General features: G+C 41.2%; 1 protein-coding gene across 7 annotated transcripts in view; it reads left to right on the top strand.

The window, feature by feature from the left end:
• The first annotated feature begins 8937 nt into the window (after positions 1–8937).
• The window catches only part of DOCK3 (dedicator of cytokinesis 3), a 292905-nt gene continuing 276457 nt past the window's right edge, over positions 8938–25385 (top strand). For all 7 annotated transcript variants that reach the window (XM_063426612.1, XM_063426611.1, XM_063426609.1 and 4 more), the window contains exon 1: positions 8938–9468. In XM_063426612.1, the coding sequence (XP_063282682.1) occupies positions 9432–9468 (37 nt within the window). In that variant the 5' untranslated portion in view covers positions 8938–9431. The remainder of the gene's footprint in view (positions 9469–25385) is intronic.

Here is a 25385-nt window from a genome sequence, read left to right as displayed (position 1 = left end):
CAATATAGTGTAGATGGTACTGAAAAATGGCTTCACAGTGATTATAATGATATCGTGCTGAATATTACACTCACATTTCAAGGAGCCTGTATATAGAAAACACTGGCTCCGTATAAAGGCTTGAATAATTTCACCAGTCAAGTTATTTTAATCTAGAATCATAATTATATCCCCATTGTCAACGCATCACAGAATCACCAAACTAGTGAATAGACCAACAGTTTTAGAAAAAAAGCTGAGGTATATTACAACTATCCAAGTAAATACTGTTTAAAGGTGTTGGGCTGTAAGATAATTGTACACCAATGTTACCTTTAATATGTTATTTTATTCCGTAAGGTTTTAATGATGCTGTAAAACAAAAATGCATCCAGAAATTCAGGTTCAATGTATACATTTGCAGGTGCAGGATTGTGCAGGTGAAATTGTTTTCAAGGGTACAGGTTAAAAGATATACTTTCCAAAGGCCCGCTTCATATGTACTCAAGATGGTACCCTGGACTGGCCAGAGCATCCACTCTGTCCACAAATAATGCAGGCTGCATTCCTCACTCAGTTACTAGAGTGTGTGTGCCCACTGGTGGAATGTGACTCCACTTTATTTACAGGAAGGGGCTGATCCAAAGCCAAATCTGGGGGAGGGGGCACTGTGCCAGTTTAATATCTCGAAATTAGTTTACAGAACCAACAGCTTACGAACCGCTGTTACACACATTCCATTATTAGGCCCCCTCCCTTGTCCACACATACATTAGGAAGCAGTCTCGAATAAATATTACATTGTTTTCCACAGCCTCTAATTGCAAATAGTGCCTCCCCACAACCCACCATGCATTTTTTCCCCAAAGTGCCTCTATGTGGGTGGCAATTCGGAAATACTTCCATTCTGCATGTCCTGCACTAAATAGTGCTGACTGACAGGATGTAGGAATCATATGTGGTCAGAGAAAACTGGAAAATCAATTGAAAATCAATTAATGAATCAAGGCCATTCCCATGGGATCCCCCTCTGTCGCTATTTGACAAATTTCCTCCACCATGTGAATTCTGCTTATGGCTGGGCAGCCGAATTCAATAGACCCACAGCACATAACGCTTTAAGGGGTCTGGTCATGTAAACAGCCAATTCAACAAATGTACGTACCAAAGATTTATGTACAATATGTAGTACATATAGGAGCGACAGCCAGAATCTTGATACAGCCTAATTTAAACATTAATGTTACAATTTCATAAGAAGTAAAAAATGTAAAAATTCTATAATGTCACAGATTACAAGGGGACAACAGAATTTTACCACATGACAGGAAGCTTCATATTTGCATAACACTCTTTACTGAAAATCTCCAGCAGCACAGAAACATAAACAACCAACCAGACAAAAGTTACACAGAAGGCCCTGTAGGGCCACGCCCTTCCTCTTTCTTTACCGCTCCAGCTTTGCAGGGTTAGTCTTACTATATCTGTTAGTTTTGGCGGCCCGTTGCGTGTGAACAGTGGCCATCTTGGATCTCACAAGTACCGCGAGATTCCCGGCAGCCATCCTTTTTCTGTCATTCCAGATTGGGAATCATTCACAACCTGCTACCAAAATATACCTATAAGGGAAGGTACTGCTTACTAAAACTATTTGAATCTGCTTGTACAAAGAATTATTACATGTTTAAACTTGAAATTCATTCACATGAGTGTAGCACATACTACTAATATGGATTTTCTACATATTACTGTCTAAAAGACAATACCAATAAATTATTACAGACCTGTTCATCCACTGGGATTATTCTGTACTGTGCCAAGTTTACATTACTATGTGGGTGTCCTCTGGGTTTCTCATGGCACGCCACCTGGGGTGAGCCCCCAGATTATCACATATAGCTCTACCGGAGCACACTTTACAAAGACATGTTACCTTACTTGCAATGTTAATACCTATGTGATTGGGCTGAATACTATTGCTGACCAAGGGATTACGTGTGTTATTTTTCACTCACACATTCTACTTTGGGCATAGATTCTAAGCTCCTGTTAGGTGTTACTGCCAAAGGACACCCAAATATGTACTCGGCATCATCTCCCGAGTACAGCGATACCACCCATGCATATGTTTGTCGGGTTCACTGGGTGGTGCAAAGCAAAATGTCTGATATGCATTTTTCACATTTTACATATCTTATTTGCCTATCTTCCTTTTGGAGGCCTTATCAGATATCCCAATGTATTGTCTTGCCATTAGCGTGCATATATTAGAAAAGTTGACACCCCACAGTAGTTGAAGAACGTGTGTGGAGGTAACTGTTCAATCCTCAATTTTACACACGCACACCGCTTTTTGACTGTGATTTAGGAGAGCCCGTTGTTGGTTATTGCAGGAAAACACCCCAGGTTGTTTTCTGCAAGGCCTCCTAAGGACACCCATGCCCCCCATGCACGGGGTAAATGTAACAAACCCCCCCCCCAAAAAAAAAATAAAAAGAAAAAATAAAAATTGACCAGCGTGTGGTATCGTTTGAAGCAGTCGCCAATGCATAGTCCAGGCTGTCCAGGGCAATCAGGACAGTAATATACACTATCTTTTCTCTACCCCCTCTTAGAACAGACCCTGCATCTTTTTGGGGGATTCTGCTTTGCCGCAGTAGGGGGAATTTTAAAAATAAAATGTGTAGCCCCAACTCTGCTCTCTCTCCCATCACCGCCCGGGGGGCAGGTGCATCACGGTACAAAATCCCCGAAATGATCTGGAGCTGAAACTGTAAAAATCTCAGTTGCGTCCTGGGGTTTGCTTTTTTTGAACAACAAGAAAGCGTTGTGGGTTGCAATCTGCATTAGGTAGATTGCAACCTTTTTGTACTAGGCCCTTTTTCTTTCGTATAATTAGGTAGGGCTGCAGCAGCTGATCTGCCAGATCAACCCCACCCATATGCCGGTTATAGGCCTTGATGCACACAGCTTGGCTCCTCTTGGCGCAGAGCTGAGGTCTCCCCCCTCCGTAGCCGGGTGCGTGCAAGTTGTCCTGGGAAATCTGTGCTGTTCTTTTTTAATTGTGCCGCAAGCTACTGTATCAAAACAGTACAGTAGCTTGAACAAAGGGACACGTGTATAAAAATTGTCAGTATACAAGTGGTACCCTTTGTTCATCAGGGTGAATATCAGGTCCCAGACAATGTTGCCACTGGTTCCCATATGTTCTGGGCAACCTGGAGGGTCAAGGTGGCTATCCTTTCCCTCGTACACCCAGAAGGCCTGAGTATACCCAGTCTCGCTATCACAAAGCTTATACATCTTTACACCATACCTAGAGGGCTTGGAAGGAACATACTGCTTGAATCCCAGCCTTCCCTTATACTTCATCAGGGATTCATCCACACATATATTCCTTCCAGGTGTATAAGCCTCTGCAAACCTGGCAGCAAAGTGGGTAATCAGGGGGCGGATTTTATACAGCCTGTCAAACTGGGGATGCTCCCTAGGGGGACACAGGCTGTTGTCGCTGAAGTGCATGAAATGCAGAATCATTTCATACCTCTTCCTCGACATACATTGGGAGTAAATGGGGGTAGAGCAGATGGGGCTACTACTCCAGTAAGAGCGGATGGAGGGCTTCTCTATGATGCCCATCAGCATGGTCAATGCCCAGAATCTTTTAAATTCTGGCACATCGATGGGGGCCCATTGCTGCTTTGCCAAAAAAGAGTCAGGATTTGTAGCTCGGAATTGATGGGCATATAAATTAGTTTGGGCGACAATGTTCCCCAATACATCATCGCCCAGAAACCCCTCCATAAACTGCTGAGGGCTAAATCCTGTGACATCCAATTTAATGCCAGGATTTGCAGTAAAGGATGGGATGTCTGGCCTCTGGCGATGAGGCACTACCCACTCCTCAGCCGTTCTACCAGCTGGAGCAGCATGTCTCCTTCTGGCAGGGGGACTAGCAGGCACAGATACAACATCACTAGATACATCACTAGCAGCAGACACTGTATCTAGTGATGATGTATCTGAGCACCTGGCAGGGTCAAAATCAGGGTCAGAGTCTGACAGAGACGCGTCAGACTCTAGCGCAAGGGTGGCATATGACTGCTCAGCGCTGGTTGACTTCCGTGACCCATGTGACATGATCACAATCACTTTACTTGGTGACCTGTCACAAAAAAAAAAAAGACCAAAAAAATGAACCCCTAAAAAAATGAACAGACAGCAAAATAAGTGCTGCTGTGCAAGAGCCTGTGATCTGTATAGTGATCATTGGCAGGACAGGGGTTAATCATTCTGAAAAGAGCTTTTGGGTCTCAAAAAAGAAAAAAAAGATCACAAAAAAATTAACCCCTAAAAAAAAAAAAGGCACAGACAGCAGAAAAGTGCTGCTGTGCAAGCAAGAGCCAGTGATTATAGTGATCACTGGCAAGACAGGGGTTAATGGCTCTGAAAAGAGCCTTTGGGTCTCAAGGTTTTACAAATCCCTACCTATAAATACCTAAATCTCTCTAGCTAAACCACAGATCTCTCTCCCTCTCTCACTAAAACACAAGTGAAGAGAGGGAGGCAGATCCACACTAATCAGAGAAATGGGGAACACACTTGGGATGAAATTGCTAATGGGGCAAGCTGTGATTGGATGACCCCAGCCTGCCCCTTATGATGCGGCATGCTAGGGACACCCCCAGAAGCCCCATGATTCACTGCCTTTAGAAAAGGGGGGGTGAGTTAATATTGATCATTTTATTTATTTTATATTTATATTTTTATATATATTATTATATATGCACTGAGTGCCAGGACCCGTCAAGGCACTCAGCACATGCAGAGCATCACTGCAATACTATCAGAGCTTCCAGAGCTCCAAATAGCTGCGGACGTACCAGGTACGTCCAAGGTCATTATGGACCGTTTTCTTCCAGACGTACCTGATACGTCCACGGTCGGGAAGGGGTTAATTAGATAATATGTACTTGCATAAATGTTGTTACAATGTCAATAATGGTTGGAACTTGGAATAATGCAATTGTTCAATATATCCGGACATTCGGCCATTTCAGATGCCTTTCACTTTTTTCTTTTCTTTCAGTGCAATTGGTTCTCTTCTGGAGTCAAGTATACCGTTTCAACCTTCTTCGAGCATTTCCCCTCCTGGATCTATAGAATTCTGCATTGACTAATTGGGACTTTGACATACGTTTGTTTTCATGGTTTATTTATCTTGTTACCTGTTTATTGTCGCTACAAAGAAAATGGAAGGGCGTGGTTTTACATGGCCTTTTGTGTAACATCCAATTTTTTTCTGATTGGTTTTTAATGTTTCCATGCTGCTGGGGATTTTCAGGAAAGAGAGTTATGCAAATATTCACCTCCTGTCATTACTAAAATTAAGATTATAGGTACACTACGTTAGTATAATCTACAATTTTAGTGTTTTTTTATTTAAAAATTTTCATCAGACAGGTGCTTCCTAAAGTTGATATGAAAAAAGATCAGTAACATAGTGCTCCAACTGGCTATACATTGTAGGGTTCCTCAAATCTTCAAGTCCTGGGTGTTTTTGGAACCTAACCAGATCCACTGTGTTATGATAGAGGTATTCCTTACATCCTAATGACCAACATAAGGAAAGTAATGTCCTTCTGAATGTATGTATGCAGCATTCATGTGCTGCATGAAGGAAATCAAGTAACAAAGATAGGTCTTTGGAATTTCTCCTCAATCAATTCATTTTCTTCCTTTAGCATACAAATTCCACATCTTAAAGGGCACTGGGGTCTTGCAATACTGATCCAAGTTGAATGTTACAACTCTACCACAACTTGAGGTTCACAGGAGTTTGCCTACCCTTGACAGTGCATCTATAATTGAGAAAGCCTTCATTTTACAGTGAACAAGCTTAAAGGACCACTCTAGGCACCCAGACCACTTCAGCTTAATGAAGTGGTCTGGGTGCCAGGTCCAGCTAGGGTTAACTAATTGTTTTATAAACATAGCAGTTTCAGAGAAACTGCTATGTTTATCAATTAGTTAAGCCTTCCCCCTAATCCTCTAGTGGCTGTCTCACTGACAGCCGCTAGAGGCGCTTGCGTGATTCTCACTGTGAAAATCACAGTGAGAGCACGCAAGCGTCCATAGGAAAGCATTATGAATGCTTTCCTATGTGACCGGCTGAATGCGCGCGCAGCACTTGCCGCGCGTGCGCATTCAGCCGACGGGGAGGAGAAGAGGCGGATCGGAGGAGGAGAGCAGGAGGAGAGCTCTCCGCCCAGAGCTGGAAAAAGGTAAGATTTAACCCCTTTCCCCTTTCCAGAGCCGGGCGGGAGGGGGTCCCTGAGGGTGGGGGCACCCTCAGGGCACTCTAGTGCCAGGAAAACGAGTATGCTTTCCTGGCACTAGAGTGGTCCTTTAATAGTGTCAGAGAGGAATGGAGGGTTTTAGAATAAACATGACAATTGCCATCAATGTATGAGTGGTATAACACAGATAACACAAGTATAATTTTGACAGGGAACATTAACGGAAGAGAACATTCAATTTGAGTGATACCCAGTTCTACATGACATTTGCTCCTGAGGCAACAACATATTCTTTGGAGGATTGCAAGTGACTTTTCAATGACCCATGTGCTTCTCATTAAAAAAAATGGTGCAATTCAATAATGTCTTCTGTTTGATGGTTTGAGTATTTATTGCAGACATCATAGAAGCTATACAGATCCCTGAGAAATTATTTTTAAAAAGACAAAAACAAAAATCCATTTATGATGATCTCTTAAGGAAGGGTAAACGTTGAAGAATAAACATTACAATAACAGGCACCCTTGCTCACGAGTGGGCGTATAATAAAACATACAACAGTTCGTTACATTTTCTAGATTAATTCCATCTCTAATAAGAATCTTTTTCCCGGTTTAGCTACACAATTGCTTTTCTGTTTATCCGTTTCTTCAGTACATGACCAGACTCAAGTCATCATCAAAAAGACTTTTCAAAACCTCCAGTTACCCTGCAATGGACACACAAGTTTGGGTATCAATAGAACATAAATATTATCTATGTAAAGGCTAAAACTAATCTTCAAGGTATGGGTAAGTAAACATTTATAGTATAGGTCAGGGGTAGGCAACCTATGGCACTAGTGCCATGCACGGCACTCAAGGTGTCTTTGCACGGCACTCAAGGCTGCTAGAGCTAAACGCACTCTGGCCTATCAGGAGTCCTAGTAAAACTTCAGATATTTGCTAATACGAAGAGGTGGTGAAGGACAATCCTCAATTTATGCATTGCAGCACATAGAGTAACTGATCTCAGATCACTGCCTCCCAGCACTTGTGAATGGGAATCAACACTTTAGTAGAGCAGCCCTCGACAGCTATCGCAGCTCCTGTCCTTGACCTGTACCTGGCCAGCCTGGTCCCCACTGGAACCCAGGGAACCCACCCACACTGCTAGATATACACAGAAATGCAAAATAACCCTCCCCTTATACAAATAATATGAACAGCCCACATAAAAACATACACACAATCCGCACAAACGCAACACCACTAACAATACACATACATGCACACAACCCCACATGCAGCCTCTCACATGCAATACCCCAAACAGCCCCCACACACTACCAAACACACAATGTGACATATCCATCCACACACAATTCCACAAGCAGCCATACACAGCCCACATTCATATGTATCATACACGATACCATAAACTACTAATGGACATATACAATATAATAGCTCATATACGCACAAATACAACGATACAAAGCAATTACAGTAAAAATAACACAAGCAGAATACGGCAGCATACACACCTTAATTTAAAAAAATAGGATCGTCACTCTACGGGACATCACAATCCTATATCGGCACAGTGCTGCTAAAAGGTTGCCTACCCCTGGTATAGGTAGAACTAAGTACCATGGACAGCGACTTCTTCTCTATGGCAAAATATGCAAATTACAGCTACATGTCTATTGAGAACATCAGAATTTCAGATTCTCCTTAATCTCCGAGACATTTGTTTCTAGTGTAGCTCTATAAAAATAAATGTATATGTGTCTGATTTTAGCACAAGAAAAAAAAAACTTAATTTAAACAAATTCGGAAAAAATATGGACTTTTTAATAAATCTCTGGCTCTCGCATCTTGTCTTATTATGAAGGCCAAACCAGCTATTTATTTTGTGATAATATAGCTGCCCCTGTCTACAATATTTAGGGCATTGTTAATATCACTACAGCCCACACAATAAAAAAAAAGTGGGTAAAAATTAACATGGAGCTCTACAAACATTCGTCATGGTCTTTAGAGTCCCTGCAGTATGAAACATTATGTAAAATGTGCATGTTTTAATAGTATGTACATTGTAAAAATGTTTGTATATATTGTATAATGCATGAGTGCAAATTATGTATAGGTATATTTGTGTAGTGTGTGTTAAGATATACAGATTGAGCAATGCATGAATACATTGTATATGGATATGTTTGAGTTATGTGTGTCTGAAGATTTGCATAGTTTCTGTTGGCATGTTTGTTAAGTGTATGATTGCATAGTGTATATAGTTATGTGTGTAATGTTTGACTGATTGCATAGTATGAAATTTTTTTCTTATTCTGTGAATGTGATTAGATATGGCTGTACTCCTACATATGTCAAGGTGTGCATGTGATGTATGTTTGGGTGCGTGTTGTATAGTGGGTATACTTGTATAGCTGCATAGTATATGGTTTATGTAGGTGTGTGGTATGAATGTATAGACTGCACTGTGTGTATAAAGTGTATGTATTTTTCTGTGTATATATGTGTGATGTGAGTGAGAGAGACCCCTGCCAAGAGTCGGTCTGGGCCTGATCTGCTCCCCCTCCGTTCATTCTCAGAGTCAGGCTCCATCCTCCTCCCTCCCTCCCCCTGCTCCTCCCTCCTGCCCCTGTCTGTGGCACAGGATATATCAGTGTGTACAGAGCTCGGAGGGGAGATACTACTGACTGGGTATGCCGGTGCCCCCACTCCTGGCATGATGCTCTGTGGGTGCCATTCGGCGGCCCCGGGACCACCGTTACGTCCTCTGTCAGGGTGAGCAGGAGGGAGAGGAGCCTTGGGTCTGCTGCCCCCATCCAGCCCTGTGCACAGCGGGATTTGCCCGAGTGCCTCTCTCCAGCCCTGAGCTCTGCCCTTGGACTGCCCCATCAGGCACTGACACCAGTACCGAGGTCCTAAATTTACCCCTGCACTGAGCACCTGGCATATAGATCTTCTCTATCACCTCTGAATCTACTCCTAAACCTACTTTCTGAGATTGGGAAGTCCCCCTTACACTGCCACCCACCACCTAAAGGCTCTCTGAACTACCCCAGGACGCTGGAATCTACCCTACTCCTAACTGGAAGTAAACCGTACCCTGGGATCTACCCCATCTAGAGCGTAGGGTCTGGTTATCATGTGGACTCCAACCGAGGAGGAGAAATACGGAGTGGGTGAGTGTGCTGCACACTGATACAATGTAACACACATTATAGAACGCACATAGAACGCTCACTGCCACTTGGGAGAACACTTACACGCAGGCAACACATTGCACAGCACACAATCCATCAGTCACTGCAGGAATAGCCACACTACGTGACAGGCATACACAAACACACAGGGGAGAGTGTGCAGGAATGCACACTTGTATCACAACACTGCAACACGGCACACAAACAAGCACACATGGCAAAATGCTTCTCTAGATGAAAACACACACACACACTTCATATTCAAATTAACCTGTCAGATCCAGACAAAACTAAAAATACATGTGTGTATATATATATATATATATATATATTTGCCTAGAAACGCAGGGAAATACACACAGTGCCAACTGTTTAAGTATGTTTGTTGGAGTAAGTGTTTTTTTGTCTGCAGTGGGAGTTTCTGTGCAGTTTTAATGTGCAGTCTGGTGTATACACTTTAGAGTTAGGTTAGTGTTGCATATACCTATTGCTATGGTAATTGCTTGGTTTATGTGGTTGATGATAGTGACAGTTGTAATGTGAATTGTATGATATTTTTCTTAGCTATAGTTTGGTCTTTTAGTGGCAAGTGATTCGATGGCTGTTTACATTATTGGTGTATATTGTTCTTGTTGGTGGATGTATGATAGTTATTTGTGGGTATGGTTTCTGATAGTTTTAATTTGTGTATGTTTGGGGTTGTTTGTTTAATACCTAGTTGGTTAAGGTTTTGTTTGTGGTGTTAAAGTGTCCTTGATGCTATGTGTTTGAAATTGATGCATGTGGTAACTGCGTCTGCAAGGCGTTTGCTAGTGATGCATGTGGTTAATACTAGGTGTTTGGGTTTGATGCATGTGGTTTATCTTAGAGTTTTGAGTTAGATGTATGTGGTTACTAAGTGTTGAGTCTGCTGTATGTTGCTATAGCTGCGTGCTGAACTTTTAAGGCTGATACTATGTGTTTTTTTGTGTATGTGTATTTAATTTCTTGTGTATGTGGTTTAGGATTGATGTCTGAGATTTCTGTGTGTGATTGATGTATGTAGTTAATATTAGATGTTTAATACACCTAGTGTATTTGCTTGATACAAGGTTTGTAAATTTGGTATTTGATCTATGTAGCTTTTATCTGGAGCTAGTCTTGGGTATTTATGTGGTTATAATGCATGTTGTGTTTTAATGGCTGGGGACAGGTTGTTGTGTTTGTAGTTGATTATAGGTGCTTGAGTTTAGTGACCAAGTGATTTTATTTAGTGTTTTGCATATGTAGCTACTTGGCTGTGGTAAACATGGTACAAGTGCTGTGTCAGTGTATGCTATTAGTGCCGTCAGTGAATGTCATGGATGGTGAGTGTAATGTAATGGGCACTAGTTGGTGTACATGCCTGAAAATGGTCTAGCGAGTTTGAATATGTAAGATGTGGGATATTGGGTACTGTTCAGGCCAATTCTGTGGCTCAGCATTCTTACTGCGAGATTGTCCCAGGGTTGGACCACCGTTTTCATGCTACCATCCCAATTGTAAAAATTTTTGCTGCCTAAACGTTGTGTTTGTAATGTATTTGGGGAGTTTAAAGTGATAACTTTATACTTTGTTTGTGGTTCAACCCACGTTTCATCTTCAGTGGTCTGTGACCCAAAACACTACATAGAAATAGGAACCAAAAATCCCTCATCAGTGTCACCGTTTTCTCTCTACTGTGGTCTTTTAACCCCTTAAGGACCAAACTTCTGGAATAACAGGGCATCATGACATGTCATACATGTCATGTGTCCTTAAGGGGTTAAACAAACACACACACACTCTCTCTCTCTCTCTATATATATATATATTATATATATAGATATCCAAATGTGTAAAAGCTTCTAAAAGCTTGTTTTTTGTGTGGGTTTGATTCACAATATGACATTGGCACTTACGAGTGTTAGATGGGGTGAGATTAGTGTTTATGTGTGAGATCACTGCTCCTTGTTCTGCGTGAACTATAAATTGGCTGTTTTTCTGTGTGGTTTGTGCTTTGGAAGACATTGTATCCAAGAGAAGGGTTTATTATATGATTGGTGAATAAAGTCTGACTTTATTATAAGGAATATAATGTAAGATCTGGGGGAGTGAGGTGTGATGCTGTGTGGATGGCTAGTCTGGATCAGTTGGAGTTTTATTTGTACACATGATTAGTATAGGCAGGCAGGTAATGCATGGTGTATGTGAGCTATTGGGGATTCTCTATGAACAAGAAATTCTGGAGAATTGACAAAGAAATTTCAAGTTTTAGGCCGAAGTACTGAAGTTGGGGAATTTATCACAATTTGGCTACTTATTTCCAAATTTTGTAACTGTCTTATTAAAGGGTTAGACCAATTAAAAATAAACCACCTAAATTACTGTCAGGTCAGCCGGGCACAAGGCTGCCCACCAATCAAGCAGGTCAGCCCACTGAGTGAAGATCATGCAGGGAGCACAGTTTCTAAACTCCCTGCTGGGTTCCCTGAACATACCGTGAGCATGTCTAATGAATCTCATGTGCTATGATTGTTGTGGACAGGACGATGAGACAGGACCCACAAACCGAGAATTGTAAGCCTGCCCAAAAGCAGGGCTGCCCCTCCTGAATAGAGACACTTCTGAGGCATGGCCTAGTGTCGGGGAGAGGGGGGGCGGGGAGTTGTGATCACTCCTCTTCCCACCTAGTTATAATATTTTCACTTATTCAGCCTTCACATGTGACTTATATAAATTTCAACTATTGCATTGCTCCAAAAAAATGTCTTAAATGTGCCTGTGCACATAGCTTCGTAAATATCCTCCCGTTCTTTTATTTGTCTCTGCAGTCAGTACTGTTTTGTAACAAATTTGCAATATGCCCCTATCCTCCACTAAGAGGATTTTAGTAAGGGAGGGGTTTTTAGACTGTGAGCATTTAGGTCTTCCATAGTCCCATCTCCATTTGTAATACTAAGATGATTATACCTCTTTCTTAAATCCCCCCCTTATTCCATTGCCTATATAATTATCACTATGTGTACAAGGCCTAATAAATAGAGCAGTTATAGGCCAGTACTCCCTATACGTTTACACACGGCTGCTTTCAATAAACAGATACTACTATCGCTACCATTTACTCTTATTCTAAGAGAAACACCCATTTATCTGTTCAACAGTGCTGACAGTAACAATTAGATCCCATTAGGTCACTGGAGTGTGTTATTTTCCTTTAGATGGCCTATCCCTAATTTTAATCCCTTGTGGAACAATGGCATTTTATTTCTGCATAACAATCAGTTTTTTTAAGGAACAATATAGCATTAGAAATACAAACCTGTATTCCTAATACTATAGTGTTCCCGATCCTAGTTGTATAAAAGGGTCAATCCAACCACCATGACTACCTCAGTGATTTGACATGGTCATGGTGGTAGGAGTCTGTGTGTGAAGCATTTCGCTATAAAATGCTGCACATGCAGAGCTTAGCCTATCTGCTGTTGGAGAAGTAACTACCTCTGGAAGCATTATAGGGGTGTCATCAGCCACCCCAGAGCTAGAGTTAATGGATGGCTGACAACAGACTTTAAAATCTTCCCCTTGAAGGTAGAGCACCTGCAAGGGGAACCTAACTCTCCTCTCCCATCATCCCTCCCTGTGGTTGCTCCCTCCCACCTCCCTCCATTGCGGATTTTTTTTTTTTTTTAAACTCCCTCCACCTCCCTTCCCTTGCTGGCCTGTAGTGCACACATGCTCTCTGAGCCGGCAAAGTGTCCAACCAAGCTTCTCTATGACCACGCACGGTCCCAGTGATGTAAGGAGAGGGCGCAGACATAAAGGGAAAAAAACTAAAGAGTTTTTTTCCCCCCAAGGGAAGCTCCTCCATAGTGCCCAGTAGGCATGTAGGCATGTTACACAGAAAAGGCCCTCCCGCTCAAAAGCCCTCCCACCATTAGCCATACAAATTAAGAACATAAACGTTTTACTTACCTTTTTCCACTTTTCCCAGCACAAAGACTCCCTCGGTGCTGCTCACTACTCCATCTCCAATGGAGTCATCTTGGGGGCATGGCGGATCAGTGGGGACCTAATGTGCATCAAGTTTCCACATGCGCATTCGAGTTTCCCCAATTCACAACCTTTATAACCAATGCTTTCCCATGCGCTTCCACATCATGTGACAGAGTTTTACATGAGTTTTTACAGTAGGACAGCCACTAGAGGTGGATTTACCCTGCATTGTAAACATTGCAGTTTATTGTAGTCAATGCTCAGGCTCTGTTTATTAGGTAGATACTGTAAGTTTACATGGTTGTTAAAATCACAGTGGCCATCACTAATTGTGACTAAGCACTAGGGTCATTCATGTCAGATTAGTGGTTTACATATGAGATTTCTTAATGGCAGAGCTTCTCAGACGATTGCTGGGCTAACCCGATTCCATGAAAATGCAGCATATATTTGCTGTCCAAAGTTGCACAGGCACACTGCAGACAGAAGTTCACGATTGTATTAGCAGAGACGAGGAAGTGGGGCTGTGCTTAAATTGTTAAATGAACCTTGTTTTTGTCATAGCGCTTTGAAACAGTTTGACACATGCCAGAGTGGATTGCGCTGAATGACTCTTTGCCGCACAACCACTCCAGCCATAACCACCGCTTTCATCATGCTTTAAATATATGTGACACTTATTTTTATTTTTTTGTATACAGAAAAGCATAGTAGTATGGTGGTTAAAATGTTCTGTTTTTATCCACAATTACTCACCGTCATGTTTATTCACTAAGCAGTGAATTGTACTGAACAGATTACCAGAATAAAATTGTTTTAATCCAAAATACATGACTTGGAAAGCTATCCAGCCCACACAGCTTGGCTATTCAAAGCCTGAATTTACATTTCGATTTTTAATTCACTACGAGTGGCTGTTTAGCGAATAAACTGCGCTGTCTCTCTGTCTCTCCCTGTTTTTCCCAGCTCTTTCTCTCTGATTGCACAGAAGGGGATTCGGGGGCATTAAGTCTCCAGATGTCATATTCTGTGATTTGTATTGGGGGGGGGAGAGTCATTCCGACATCTGTCACTGTGTATGTTGTGGTGGTCTTCATATAAACACATACATCTTCCTGGTTTTCATTACACACACATACATACAATTAAATCATTTTTGGTACGGCTATAAAAAACAAACAAACAAAAAAACCACCACACACACACACAAAAAAAATGTAAGTAGACAAATTACAGCCAGGAAAATAGTTGACACATTATCTGGAAAGGGTACATGTGTGGGAAGCAACAGATTGCTTTTCTGTAGAGATAAAAAATTATGTTGAGAAATCACTATTGCTATGTATGTACATATATATATATACATACACACGCACACATCCATTAGGGCAGGGACATGATACCCTAATATTTTGTCTTTTACCTCATTTTATAATTGTATAACTACTGCACTTCTGTAATCTGTTGGATATACCCAATTGTGCGACATTACTATATTATAGAAGTTATACATTGTATAACTAGTCCACTGATTGTACCCGTCACTACTGTATTGTAGCCTATAAAATGTGAAGTACACCTGTTAGAGCTGTATAAATAAAATATACATTTATTGCATTAAACTACTCCATTTACTGTATTCTCTCTCCTGTAATGTAACCTGTTAAGTGGAGACATAAATAAAATGCACACACTTATTGATCTGTACAGAAATGCAGCACTTTGTTTACAGAGCTTTGTCATAACATAGCAGCATAATAATAATTAAAAAAAAGGTAATTTAAAGGATCACTATAGTGTCAGGAAAACAATCTTGTTTTCCTGACACCATATAACCCTTAGGTCCCCCCCACCCTCAGGGCCCCCGTCCCTTGGTGCTGAAGGTGTTAAAACCCCTTCAGTTACTTACTTTAATCCAGCCCGGGCTCCCTCGGCGCTGGTGACCTCTCCTTCCTCGCCAACGTCAGCTCCCAAGTGGAGCGAAATGCGCATGCGTAGCCAGAGCCGCGCGCGCATTCAAACAGTCCATAGGAAAGCATTGAGAAATGCTATGGACATTCTGCATGCTGAATGTGATTTTCGCATCCAGCGTTGCAGAAGTGCCTCTAGCGGCGGTCAGGAAGACAGCTACTAGGGGCTGGATTAACCCTGCAATGTAAACATAGCAGTTTCTCTGGAACTGCTATGTTTACATCTGAAGGGTTAAAACCTGAGGGACCTGGCACCCAGACCACTTCATTGAGCTGAAGTGGCCTGGGTGACTATAGTGTCCCTTTAAACAGTCACAATTAACTCTACACACATCCCTGTTGCTCTTTTTCGTCCAAAAGAAGACACAAATGTCAACCTGAAGGCGTTTCCAGTTGTGACAAAAAGAGGAAACAAAACGTCCTCTTTACTGGGGCAATCCAGTTTCTCACTAGGTCAGCAAACTTTTATTAATAATGAATATATCCATAATAAAATATTATTACAGCCTTTTGAGAAAAAGCAACATCACTTTTTTAAATGCATCTGTTTAAATTGATGGAAACACTGGCCTTCAGCTGAGTCTCTAACGTCTGTGACCATTTCTTCTGACGTAGAATGTATTTTTCTCAAGTCTTACTGGATGACTTTATGTACTTTGCACAGTACTGTTAATGAAGAGGTTACTTATTTGTGTATGTGAAATCATTAATATTTTAGGGGAAGTTTTAATCCACTACGGCTAGACAATGTTGCTAGCACTTGAGCTCGAGTAGACCGTGGACACCCCATACTTTGGTCTAGGTTTCCCATGATCTTCAACTGGCAAAGGAAGGGAGGCAAACAGGGTTTTTAACTGACTACAGATGTGCTACTCAATGCCAAATCAACTAGTGCAGGTACTACAGGCGCCACAGAGTGGTGGCATCCCAAGCTGCCCAGAAAACTGCTGAATTAGCATTTAAGAATTCAAATATCCATGTGCTATGTGACCAAGGTAAAATTATCATGGTGGCATAAATAAGAATGAGCCTTTATTTGAAACTTCTTATCAAACTAGTGGTTAGCAACATTCTCTTATGATGCTGTCACGATACCTAGTGACCCAACACGCAGTGTGTATATGATAATAGATTAGACAATGTGTACCGGTCCCTAGAATGGCCAGGTTTTACGTTGTTAGATAAAGAATGGTCAGGGACAAGCAGAGTCAGGGAGGTCAGAAATCAGGGAAGCGAAAAAACAATAGCCGAGGAAAACAGAACCGAGAATAGTCAGGGAAAGCAGAGATCAAAATACCAAAACAGATACAGAATATAATAATATAGTACAGATAGAACATATTAACGGGCTTTAGCGTGGCCGGGCTTAATATATAACAAAAATATATAATACGGACTATTATAGATATAAGAAAAAAATATAGGCCAAGGTCAAGGATTGAAGAATATCGGAAAAAGGAGTAAAACAGAGCCAAGGGTCAAGGATTCCAGAAATTGGGATAGTCATAATACACAAAGCCAACTCAATACAAGAAAAACACATAACTAGAGGAATGCACTGTTGAGCTACTAAAACCATGACTGTGCAAGGAAGTGAGGGCAAGAGGGCTATAAATGGGCCCAGGTGGCACCTCATTGGTTTGCACCGCATGTGACTTCAACATGTATTTTCCATAGTGTGCATATAGGGAATTAGCAATGGAGCATTTTGTGTCATTATTGACACTGGAGCAACATCCAACATCATGGTGCACAGCGCTGTGCATGCTGGAAAAGTTCAGAGCACCCAGGAGCTAAAAGAGGGGCATGCTGACAGCACTGAGGGTATGACATCTATTGTCCAGCTGAAATTAGAAAAAAGTTAGCCACCGCTGCTTTACAAAACTATTTTTACACCTAAATATAATGCAAGTGTCCTGGTGTGACCCCTATAAAAAAAAGTCCTGCAAATGTTCTTGTAGCTCAGGAAGATGTACCTAGACTTCAGTTTCTCTTGAGATGTATTTACAAGAACAGCTGTACAGTAAAATGGAACACTAGAAATGGATCTGTACATGGTCACATTCCAATGGTTAAACTGGATCATAATTTGCAAAGACCCCTCAATATGGTTGCTCCACTAGGTGTCTGGTGGCCGTAGGGTTCAGGGTAAAGTGAGGTATACTTACCTGAACATGTCCCTTGCACCTGCCGTTATGGTCTTTTTGCCATTCTCTTCACCTCTTGGCACTTCAGCTTCCAGGAGCCCACATCAGTGTTCTGCTCTTGTGCATGCATTAGAGTACAACACTAAGGTTTATGAAGGATTCCAAGAGACTGCAGTATCCTCCATAGACAGGAACGTTTCCCTACAGCCATCAGTAGTGATGGCTGATGGAAATTACAGAACATGATGATGGGAACCAAACGCAACAAAATTCAGTCAAAACAAATGTAGCTATGCTTCAAGCTTGGCTACTCTGGCCTTGAATTTACTTTGAATTCTCACTTACGTGAATAAACCACACCTATAAGAAGAAAAGGCTGCAGAGTAAGAGAATTTCTCCTAAACGTCTATTTTGCCATAAAATTATTCTTGCGAATTCCCAACAGATTACAGTTTTGTAAATTACCTTGTGTACTATCACTGTGAAACACTATTATACACTCAAAGCTATTATTTGAAACTCCTAGAAAAGTGGGACAGAGAAATTTGACCTCAAAATAAGGACTTGCCCTCCTAAAGAGGTATGTAATGAAATAAATGGATAGGGCAGCTGTTTCCTCAGCGCCGCCCTCTTGGCAGATCTGTGTGGGAGGCTATGTAATTAGTATGATAAAACACATACCGTACGACTCACAGTCAGACAACATAGAGCACAATATCACACAATTGTTTTAGAAACCTGCAACATAAATAATAGACAAGCTTTGCACCACTTACGTCCCCATTGCCCCTCAGGATGTTACAGGAAAAATGGAAAAAACATGGCAGGGAGAATATTTAAGTATATGTTGGCGATTACAATCTGCTAGATAAGATGCAGCTGTTTTATAGCTTTTTTTTAACCATTTGGATGATTGCGAATATTTTTTTTTGCAGTAGAGCATCTTCCCTTTCTTTTTGGAAGCAGATTTGTATCTATGTCTGTCTTCAAAACGATACAGTTTTATTACTCCATCAACACAGAAACAGATCACATACACCTCTCAGTGCACCTCCGCAGAAACATATAGTGATATATTTATTGCTCTGCATAGATAGAAGCAATATGTGTTGCGGGTTCAGTCAGAGGGGGTTGTTTATTCACTAAACAGTAGATTATAGTAGAATAAAAACCAAGTAGTTTATTCACTGAATTATAGAAATTAAAAGCCCAAGAAAAAAAACAATATAATGAAGTTATTGTATTGCTGTTACTATAAACTCATTTTTCTTTTACTCATTTTGCTGTTACTATAAACTCGTTTTTTGTTGTTTAGTTTTGATGTGTGTATATCCATATACAATTTGTCTTATATGTATTAAATATAAAAGTATTGCATCTATTGATGTAAAAATATAAAACCTTTAATAAAATATATTTGAAGAGAAATTGAAAGCCAAATTACAAAATATAAACTAAAATAGTCAAGATGTGACAAGAGCAGACCATTGCTTTTTCCAAAACATTTTGTCAATTTGTCTAAAGATTTATAATCCGCTTTTTCAACTCACTACAATTTGTCGTTTAGTAAATAAACCCTGAAAATTCAAAATGCAGGCCACATTAGCTTCTAGTCACAGATTGGGTATTTTCCCATAAATTTTACCACAATATGTGTATAGGATGTTGATCTTCTAACTAACATCTTTTGCAGAACACCTGCTTTGACCAAGCTCCGCGTGTTTATAAGCCTGATACAGCAGTATTTGTTCTGTTCAATATACAGGAGTAGGCCTGTGTATTCAGGAAAATGTTATTGATTAGTGGAAATCTTACCTCTAGACAGGAAGCGTATTCCTTCCCAACTCTACCCCACGAGGGGGAGGTGCGAATTAGGTTACTTAAATGCCCTTCATGTCAGACAGACCAGCTAAGCAAAGCTTTTGTCTCCTGTATAGTCTCTAATTTCGTACATTGACACTGTAACATTGAAACACATTTGCATCTTTGTAGCTGCTGCCCCATCATTCCTGACCCAGTTCATAGGTAAAATAAAAACTGCACATATGGTTTTTCTTAATTCAATTCAGGCACAGACAAATGTTTGTAGTGTTTAAGAGCTAAACAACATTAAAGGGACATTGCAGGCTGGAACAGAGATTCTTTTTAATGCATTATTTATTTCAGAGAATGCATTAAAATATATGTAAAAAAAATAAAAAATTAATCAGATATATTTGAAGCTCCAGGATTTTCAAGCTTTTGTGTGGAGATAAACATAAATTGACTCAGGCAGTCCTAATGCTATTAGATTTCTCTAAATGACTTCTGTATATATGTCAGAAACTCATAAATCCATTGTAGGGCTTTATTGGTATAGCCAGGGATGTATTAACCACAAGGCAAACAAGGCATTTGCCTAGGGCAGCACTTTCAGGGGGGGTGCCAAAAAATGCCACCCCAAGCTCCCAGGCAAATTCCTTGCTTGCCTTGGGTTCTGGGGCTGCCCACCTTACTGTGAGTGAGTGAGTGAATGAGTGCGTGTAGCTGTCAGTGTGTGTCTGTGAGTGAGTGAAAGGGTGTGTTTCTTTCAGGGAGAATGGGTGTGCCAGTGAGTGCGTGTCAGTGTGTGTATGTCATTTTATGTGTATCTGAGAGTGTGTGCCTGTCAGTGAGTGTGTGTGTCAGTGTGTGTCTGTCAGTGAAAGTGTGTGTTGGTTAAACAGTGTGTGCTTATGACTGTATCTGTCAGTGAGTGTATATCAGTGCATGTATCAATGAGGGCATGTGTCTGTCAGTCAAAGAAGTGGCCTTGACACGAATTGGGGGGTCAAATTTAGATTTTGGGGGTGCCCTAATTTAGTCGTGCCTAGGGCAGCACAAATCCAAAATACACCACTGGGTATAGCAATGGCTTGTGGGAGTTGTCGTTCAGCTTCCTAATTTAGAAAGAGCACACCTTCTCTCAGCAAGCATATTACATTTATAAAATTGTAGCAAAGAGGGGAACGTAGGCTGATAATGAAGGCCGGGGGTTACATTTTTAAAAGCAGTCTAAACATATCAGATTCAAATGCTTTGAGAATTCCAAGTGAACATTTGTGACTTTCACTCAGTTTTGATTTCAGTTTGTGGTTGAGGATGATGTGAGCTGCACTACAGCAGGACCATGTGTAACAGGTTTATTTTGTTCCTTATGTTATTTGCAGCTCTTTATTTAATAAAGAGAAGCAGAGACACTTAGAGTGGTCATGTGATAAGGATGTTAATAATGTGCAGGCATCAGTGCTGGTGGAGTTAGCCTCTGCAACTATAACTCACACTGACATTATTGCTGCACGCCAAGTCATTGCATGTATTGTGCAAATACTGTAGTGACAGCTGATCACGCAGCTCTAGAGGGCTGTGAAGTTAAATCCTACATGGTTATTCACTAACTGGTGAACTGTCAGGGGTCTTACATTTTTAAAGCAAAATATATGAATTTGAAAAAAATAAAATAATAATCCAAGTCAGCTATGTTGCCAATTTGGCCCTTTTTTTTTTTTATTAAAAGGGACAATCCAAGCACCACAAAATGGTGTCAGGAATGCCATGGTGCCCCTAATGTGTTTTCTACCAGTTTGACTTCTAGCCTGGAGTCTGCTGTGCGAAGATGTCTGTCTCAATGAGACCTCAGAGCTCTCTGCCTGAGCTAAGCCAGGCATGACAGAGCATATTTTAACTAGAAAAGCTACAATTTCTGGGGAAATTGTGTGAAGTGTTCTTGCCTCCACCAGTAGTTTACAACTGGAGTGGGCGGGGTAACTTATTATTTATTTATATAGCACATTTAATTGCAACGTTGTTGCCCAAAGTGCTTCACAGTTACATTAAAACATACATTTATAAAAACATTAGCAGATGTACAAAAGGCCCTGTCTATGACATCACTTGCTGCTCCAGCCTGGCACAGGTCAGAGTATTTTGGCGGTTGCCATCTTCAAACTGTCGTATTTTAAAAACTAAAAATCCTACAGTGAAGAGCTTTATATTGTGAGAATCACAAGACCCAGACCTACATTTTGATGCATATGTTTCTGAAATATTAACAATGAAGGCACAGTCGCAGTTTAGAAATTGCCCTTCAAATTTGAGCTGGCTAGAGTGGAGTTTCAATGAATGTCAATGGACGGCGTGAGTTGCAAACAAATGGTCATATTGTGAAAACAATCAGGACTATGGCTTAGCCGTGGACAATTCTAGTGGCAGCAGGGATAGCTGAACATTTTGATATAAGATTTGTGTAGGTGGGCCTGAAAATGAGGGAGTGGTGGCAGTTTAGAAATCATGTCCTGATTTTTCAGCTTTTGCCAGCTCCCACTCTAGCTTTGAACATTTTGCCATTCATTCCTATGGGACCAATTTTGCCTCGAGAATGACGATATTCCGTGAACCATTCGGCAAAACGTTCCACAAAGTAATAGCAATCCAATCGGGAACAATCCGCACGTTTTGGTATATTTTTGTCTATGTAGTGTAAAAACTGTGGGAGAAGTTAGGGTGGTAAATTTGGCTATAATAAGAATAATAATATATATGTGAGATAACATTAAGTGGTCTTGCTAGGCAAGAACACTTAATGACAGAAAGCAATCAGCTGTCACTTGGGCCCAACCACCATGTCCACCACTCAGGGCCCAAACCACCAGAGGATAAGGTAGGTGGGGCTCTGAGGAGGCAACCCACATCACTGTTGACAACCATCAGGTGAGTGCCTGCCGAGAAGAGGGGAGGGCCCGCTTCCTGACAAGGTGTTTGGCCTGCAACCTTCAGGACCCCACACACGCTGACAAGCTGTTTGTTGTGAGGTATGCTCCTGCGCCATAACCTCTACAGCTCTTTAGTAGTTTTGCTGATTGGAGTGTTTCTTTAAATTTTGAAATTAATTTGTCAATACTCAACAAATCAAAAATTAGTGATTAAAAGCGCATGACTGCTGCGGGTTCAACGGAAAACAATATAACATGAGTTGCTACTTAAAGTGGAGTGGAGAAGTTCATTCATTCCAGTGTCACCTCACATTTTAGCATTTAATTTTTGAAATGACAACAGAGCATGCACCACCGTTGCCCACATTAACACTCCTTAAAATAGCACCACCCTCTGCTCAGCATCCTTGTTAGTTTATGTAAAGGAACACTATAAGGTCAGGAATACAAACATATATTCCTACCCCTATAGTGTTAAAACCACCATCTTGCTCCCCTAATATAATAACATCTTACTTTTATTAAAGTCTGCAGCTGCTGGCTCTCCCCTTGATCTGCCTGTTTAGCTGACATCATGAAAAGTTATTATCTGAGCCAATTACAATGCTTTCACATAGGATTGGCAGAGACTGTCAAGGAGGCAAATCAAGGGCAGAGCCAGCACAAGCCAAACACAGCCCTGGCCAATCATCTCCTCGTAGAGATGAATTGAATCAATGCATCTCTATGAGGAAAGGTCAGTGTCTGCATGCAGAGGGAGGAGACACTGAATGGTAGTGCTGCATACTGTGCAGCACTGCCCCAGGAAGCACCTCTAGCAGCCATCTAAGGAGTGGCCAGTCCTGAAGTGAATGATTATACTCACCAGTACAAATTCAATAAGCTGTTGTTGTTCTGGTGACAATAGTGTCCCTTTACTGCAAATGGACAACTGACTAAACAACCAGCAGGTGTGCATTAAGATTTACCTGCAAACACTACAAATGACTGATTTAACAGTGATCTCTGGGTAACTGGGAATATTATTTTGCTAAGCAGGTTGTTCTGTTTTAGAAAGTGACATACAGTGGTTCATTAAACTAGATGCCATACAAGCATTAAAGGACCACTATAGGCACCCAGACCACTTCAGCTCAATGAAGTGGTCTGGGTGCCAGGTCACTCTAGTTTTAACCCTGCATCTGAAAACATAGCATTTTCAGAGAAACTGCTATGTTTCACTGAGGGTTAATCCAGTCTCTAGTGGCTGTCTCACTGACAGCCGCTGGAGGCGCTTCCGCTATTCTCACTGTGGAGGAGGAGAGTTCCCCAGCGCTGAGGGAGCCCGGCGCTGGTGAAAGGTAAGCGGCTGGAGGGGTTTTAACCCCTTCAGCCAAGCGGGAGGGGGCCCCTGAGGGTGGGGTGGACCTAATGACCCTATAGTGCCAGGAAAATGGGTTTGTTTTCCTGGCACTTTAGTGGTCCTTTAACTACATATCTCTAGGTTTGTGGCATATTAAAAGTTAAGTTATATTGTTCCACATTTGAATGATAAGCAGATGGGAAATGGAAAAAACAACAGATAAAAAGTGAGGTTGATGATTGATGCTATTCTGAGATTTCTGATAATCCTGTTACTGCAGATGTATTTACTGTCTGTTCTTATTGATTGCCTTAAAGCAGCACTGTCACCCCCTCCGTAATATTAGTATTTCATCAAAATAAAATCTTTATGAAATACTCATATTGACTGTGTTGGAATTTCACTGAGATTTAGGGATTAGTTTGTCTTAGTATTTCTCCTACGCCAGATACTTCTTGACACTGGGCGGAGCTACCACATTCTAGATGTGTCAACCAGCTGTCACCAGTGACGGCTACAGGGAATTAGGAGTGTCTATGGAGGGCCTCGCTGAACCCTCCATAGTCCTCAATGCTGTACTCTTGTGCATGCGTGAAAGCACAGCATTGACATTGCCTCTTGGCACTGAAGCACCAGGAGCAGAGGACCGGCCAGACGAAGATGGTGACGCCCGTCAGGAACAGGTTCAGATAAATTAAACTCATCTTTGCCTGCATCCCTGGCCACCGTACTCCTAGTAGCCAAGGGGGTCTTTGCAAATGTTGCACAGCCCCCAGACTGTGAGTGCCGCTTTAAAAGGGCACTCTTCACACCATAACCACTACAGTGCTCTGTGGTAGTATGCTGCCAGAATTCCCTTGAATAAATAGTCAAAACATTCTCAAACACCATAACACTTACCTGAGTCTCATGGGCACTTCAAGCCTAGCATTAGATCTGTCAAATTCAACCTGAGACTCTCAGCCAATTGATTCTGTCTAAAGACCGGCTGGATTGAATCACTAATGCAGAAGTAGGGACTTTGTTTTAGTGGAAAAGTGGGCCAGGTTGTAGGCACACAGTGGACCCAGGTAAGTGAGAAATCATTCCAAAATAAAGTTTGGCTTTTTACCGTTGGAGGGCGAAGGGGACTCCTGGCACCATTATTACCACTACAGCATGCTGTACTGGTTATGGTCCTTGCACTGTAGCTGTGGAGCATTCCTCCCAAGTGTTTCTATTTGAGGCTAAGCCCTTATTTTGGGCACAAATCCCTTTCTTGTTTCTTTGTGCTAGCATGCCTCTTTTCTAGGAGCTCTAAATTTGTAATGTGGATTAGCGTATAATAGAACTTTGCATTAATACAACTTCCCGTAATCTTTCTTTGAACTACAACAAATGAGTTTAGAAATCAATTTGTATAAATAAAATATTTAGATCTTTCTTTAAATTGCATTTTTAGTTACATAAATTGTTATCAGTAGATCACAAACTCACCCTAAATGCCATAGAATAGCCTGTTCTCCTGCTCTCTCTCCTGTCACTCAACTCTTAAAATAAATATATTTCAGAAATGTCTGTGTTGCCAGGATTCTTAGACTCTACAAAAAACCTGTTAATGAATAATGCCAATTAGGCATTATTCATTAAGAGGTTTTTTTGTACAATCTTGGTCACTTTGTTATTTCTTCAAGAAAAAGAATAGAAGAGATTTGCAGCAGACTTTACTGTGTGC

Source organism: Pelobates fuscus, chromosome 7, assembly GCF_036172605.1.
Source record: "Pelobates fuscus isolate aPelFus1 chromosome 7, aPelFus1.pri, whole genome shotgun sequence".
NCBI lineage: Eukaryota > Metazoa > Chordata > Amphibia > Anura > Pelobatidae > Pelobates > Pelobates fuscus.
This window is presented reverse-complemented; position numbering and strand designations above follow the sequence as displayed.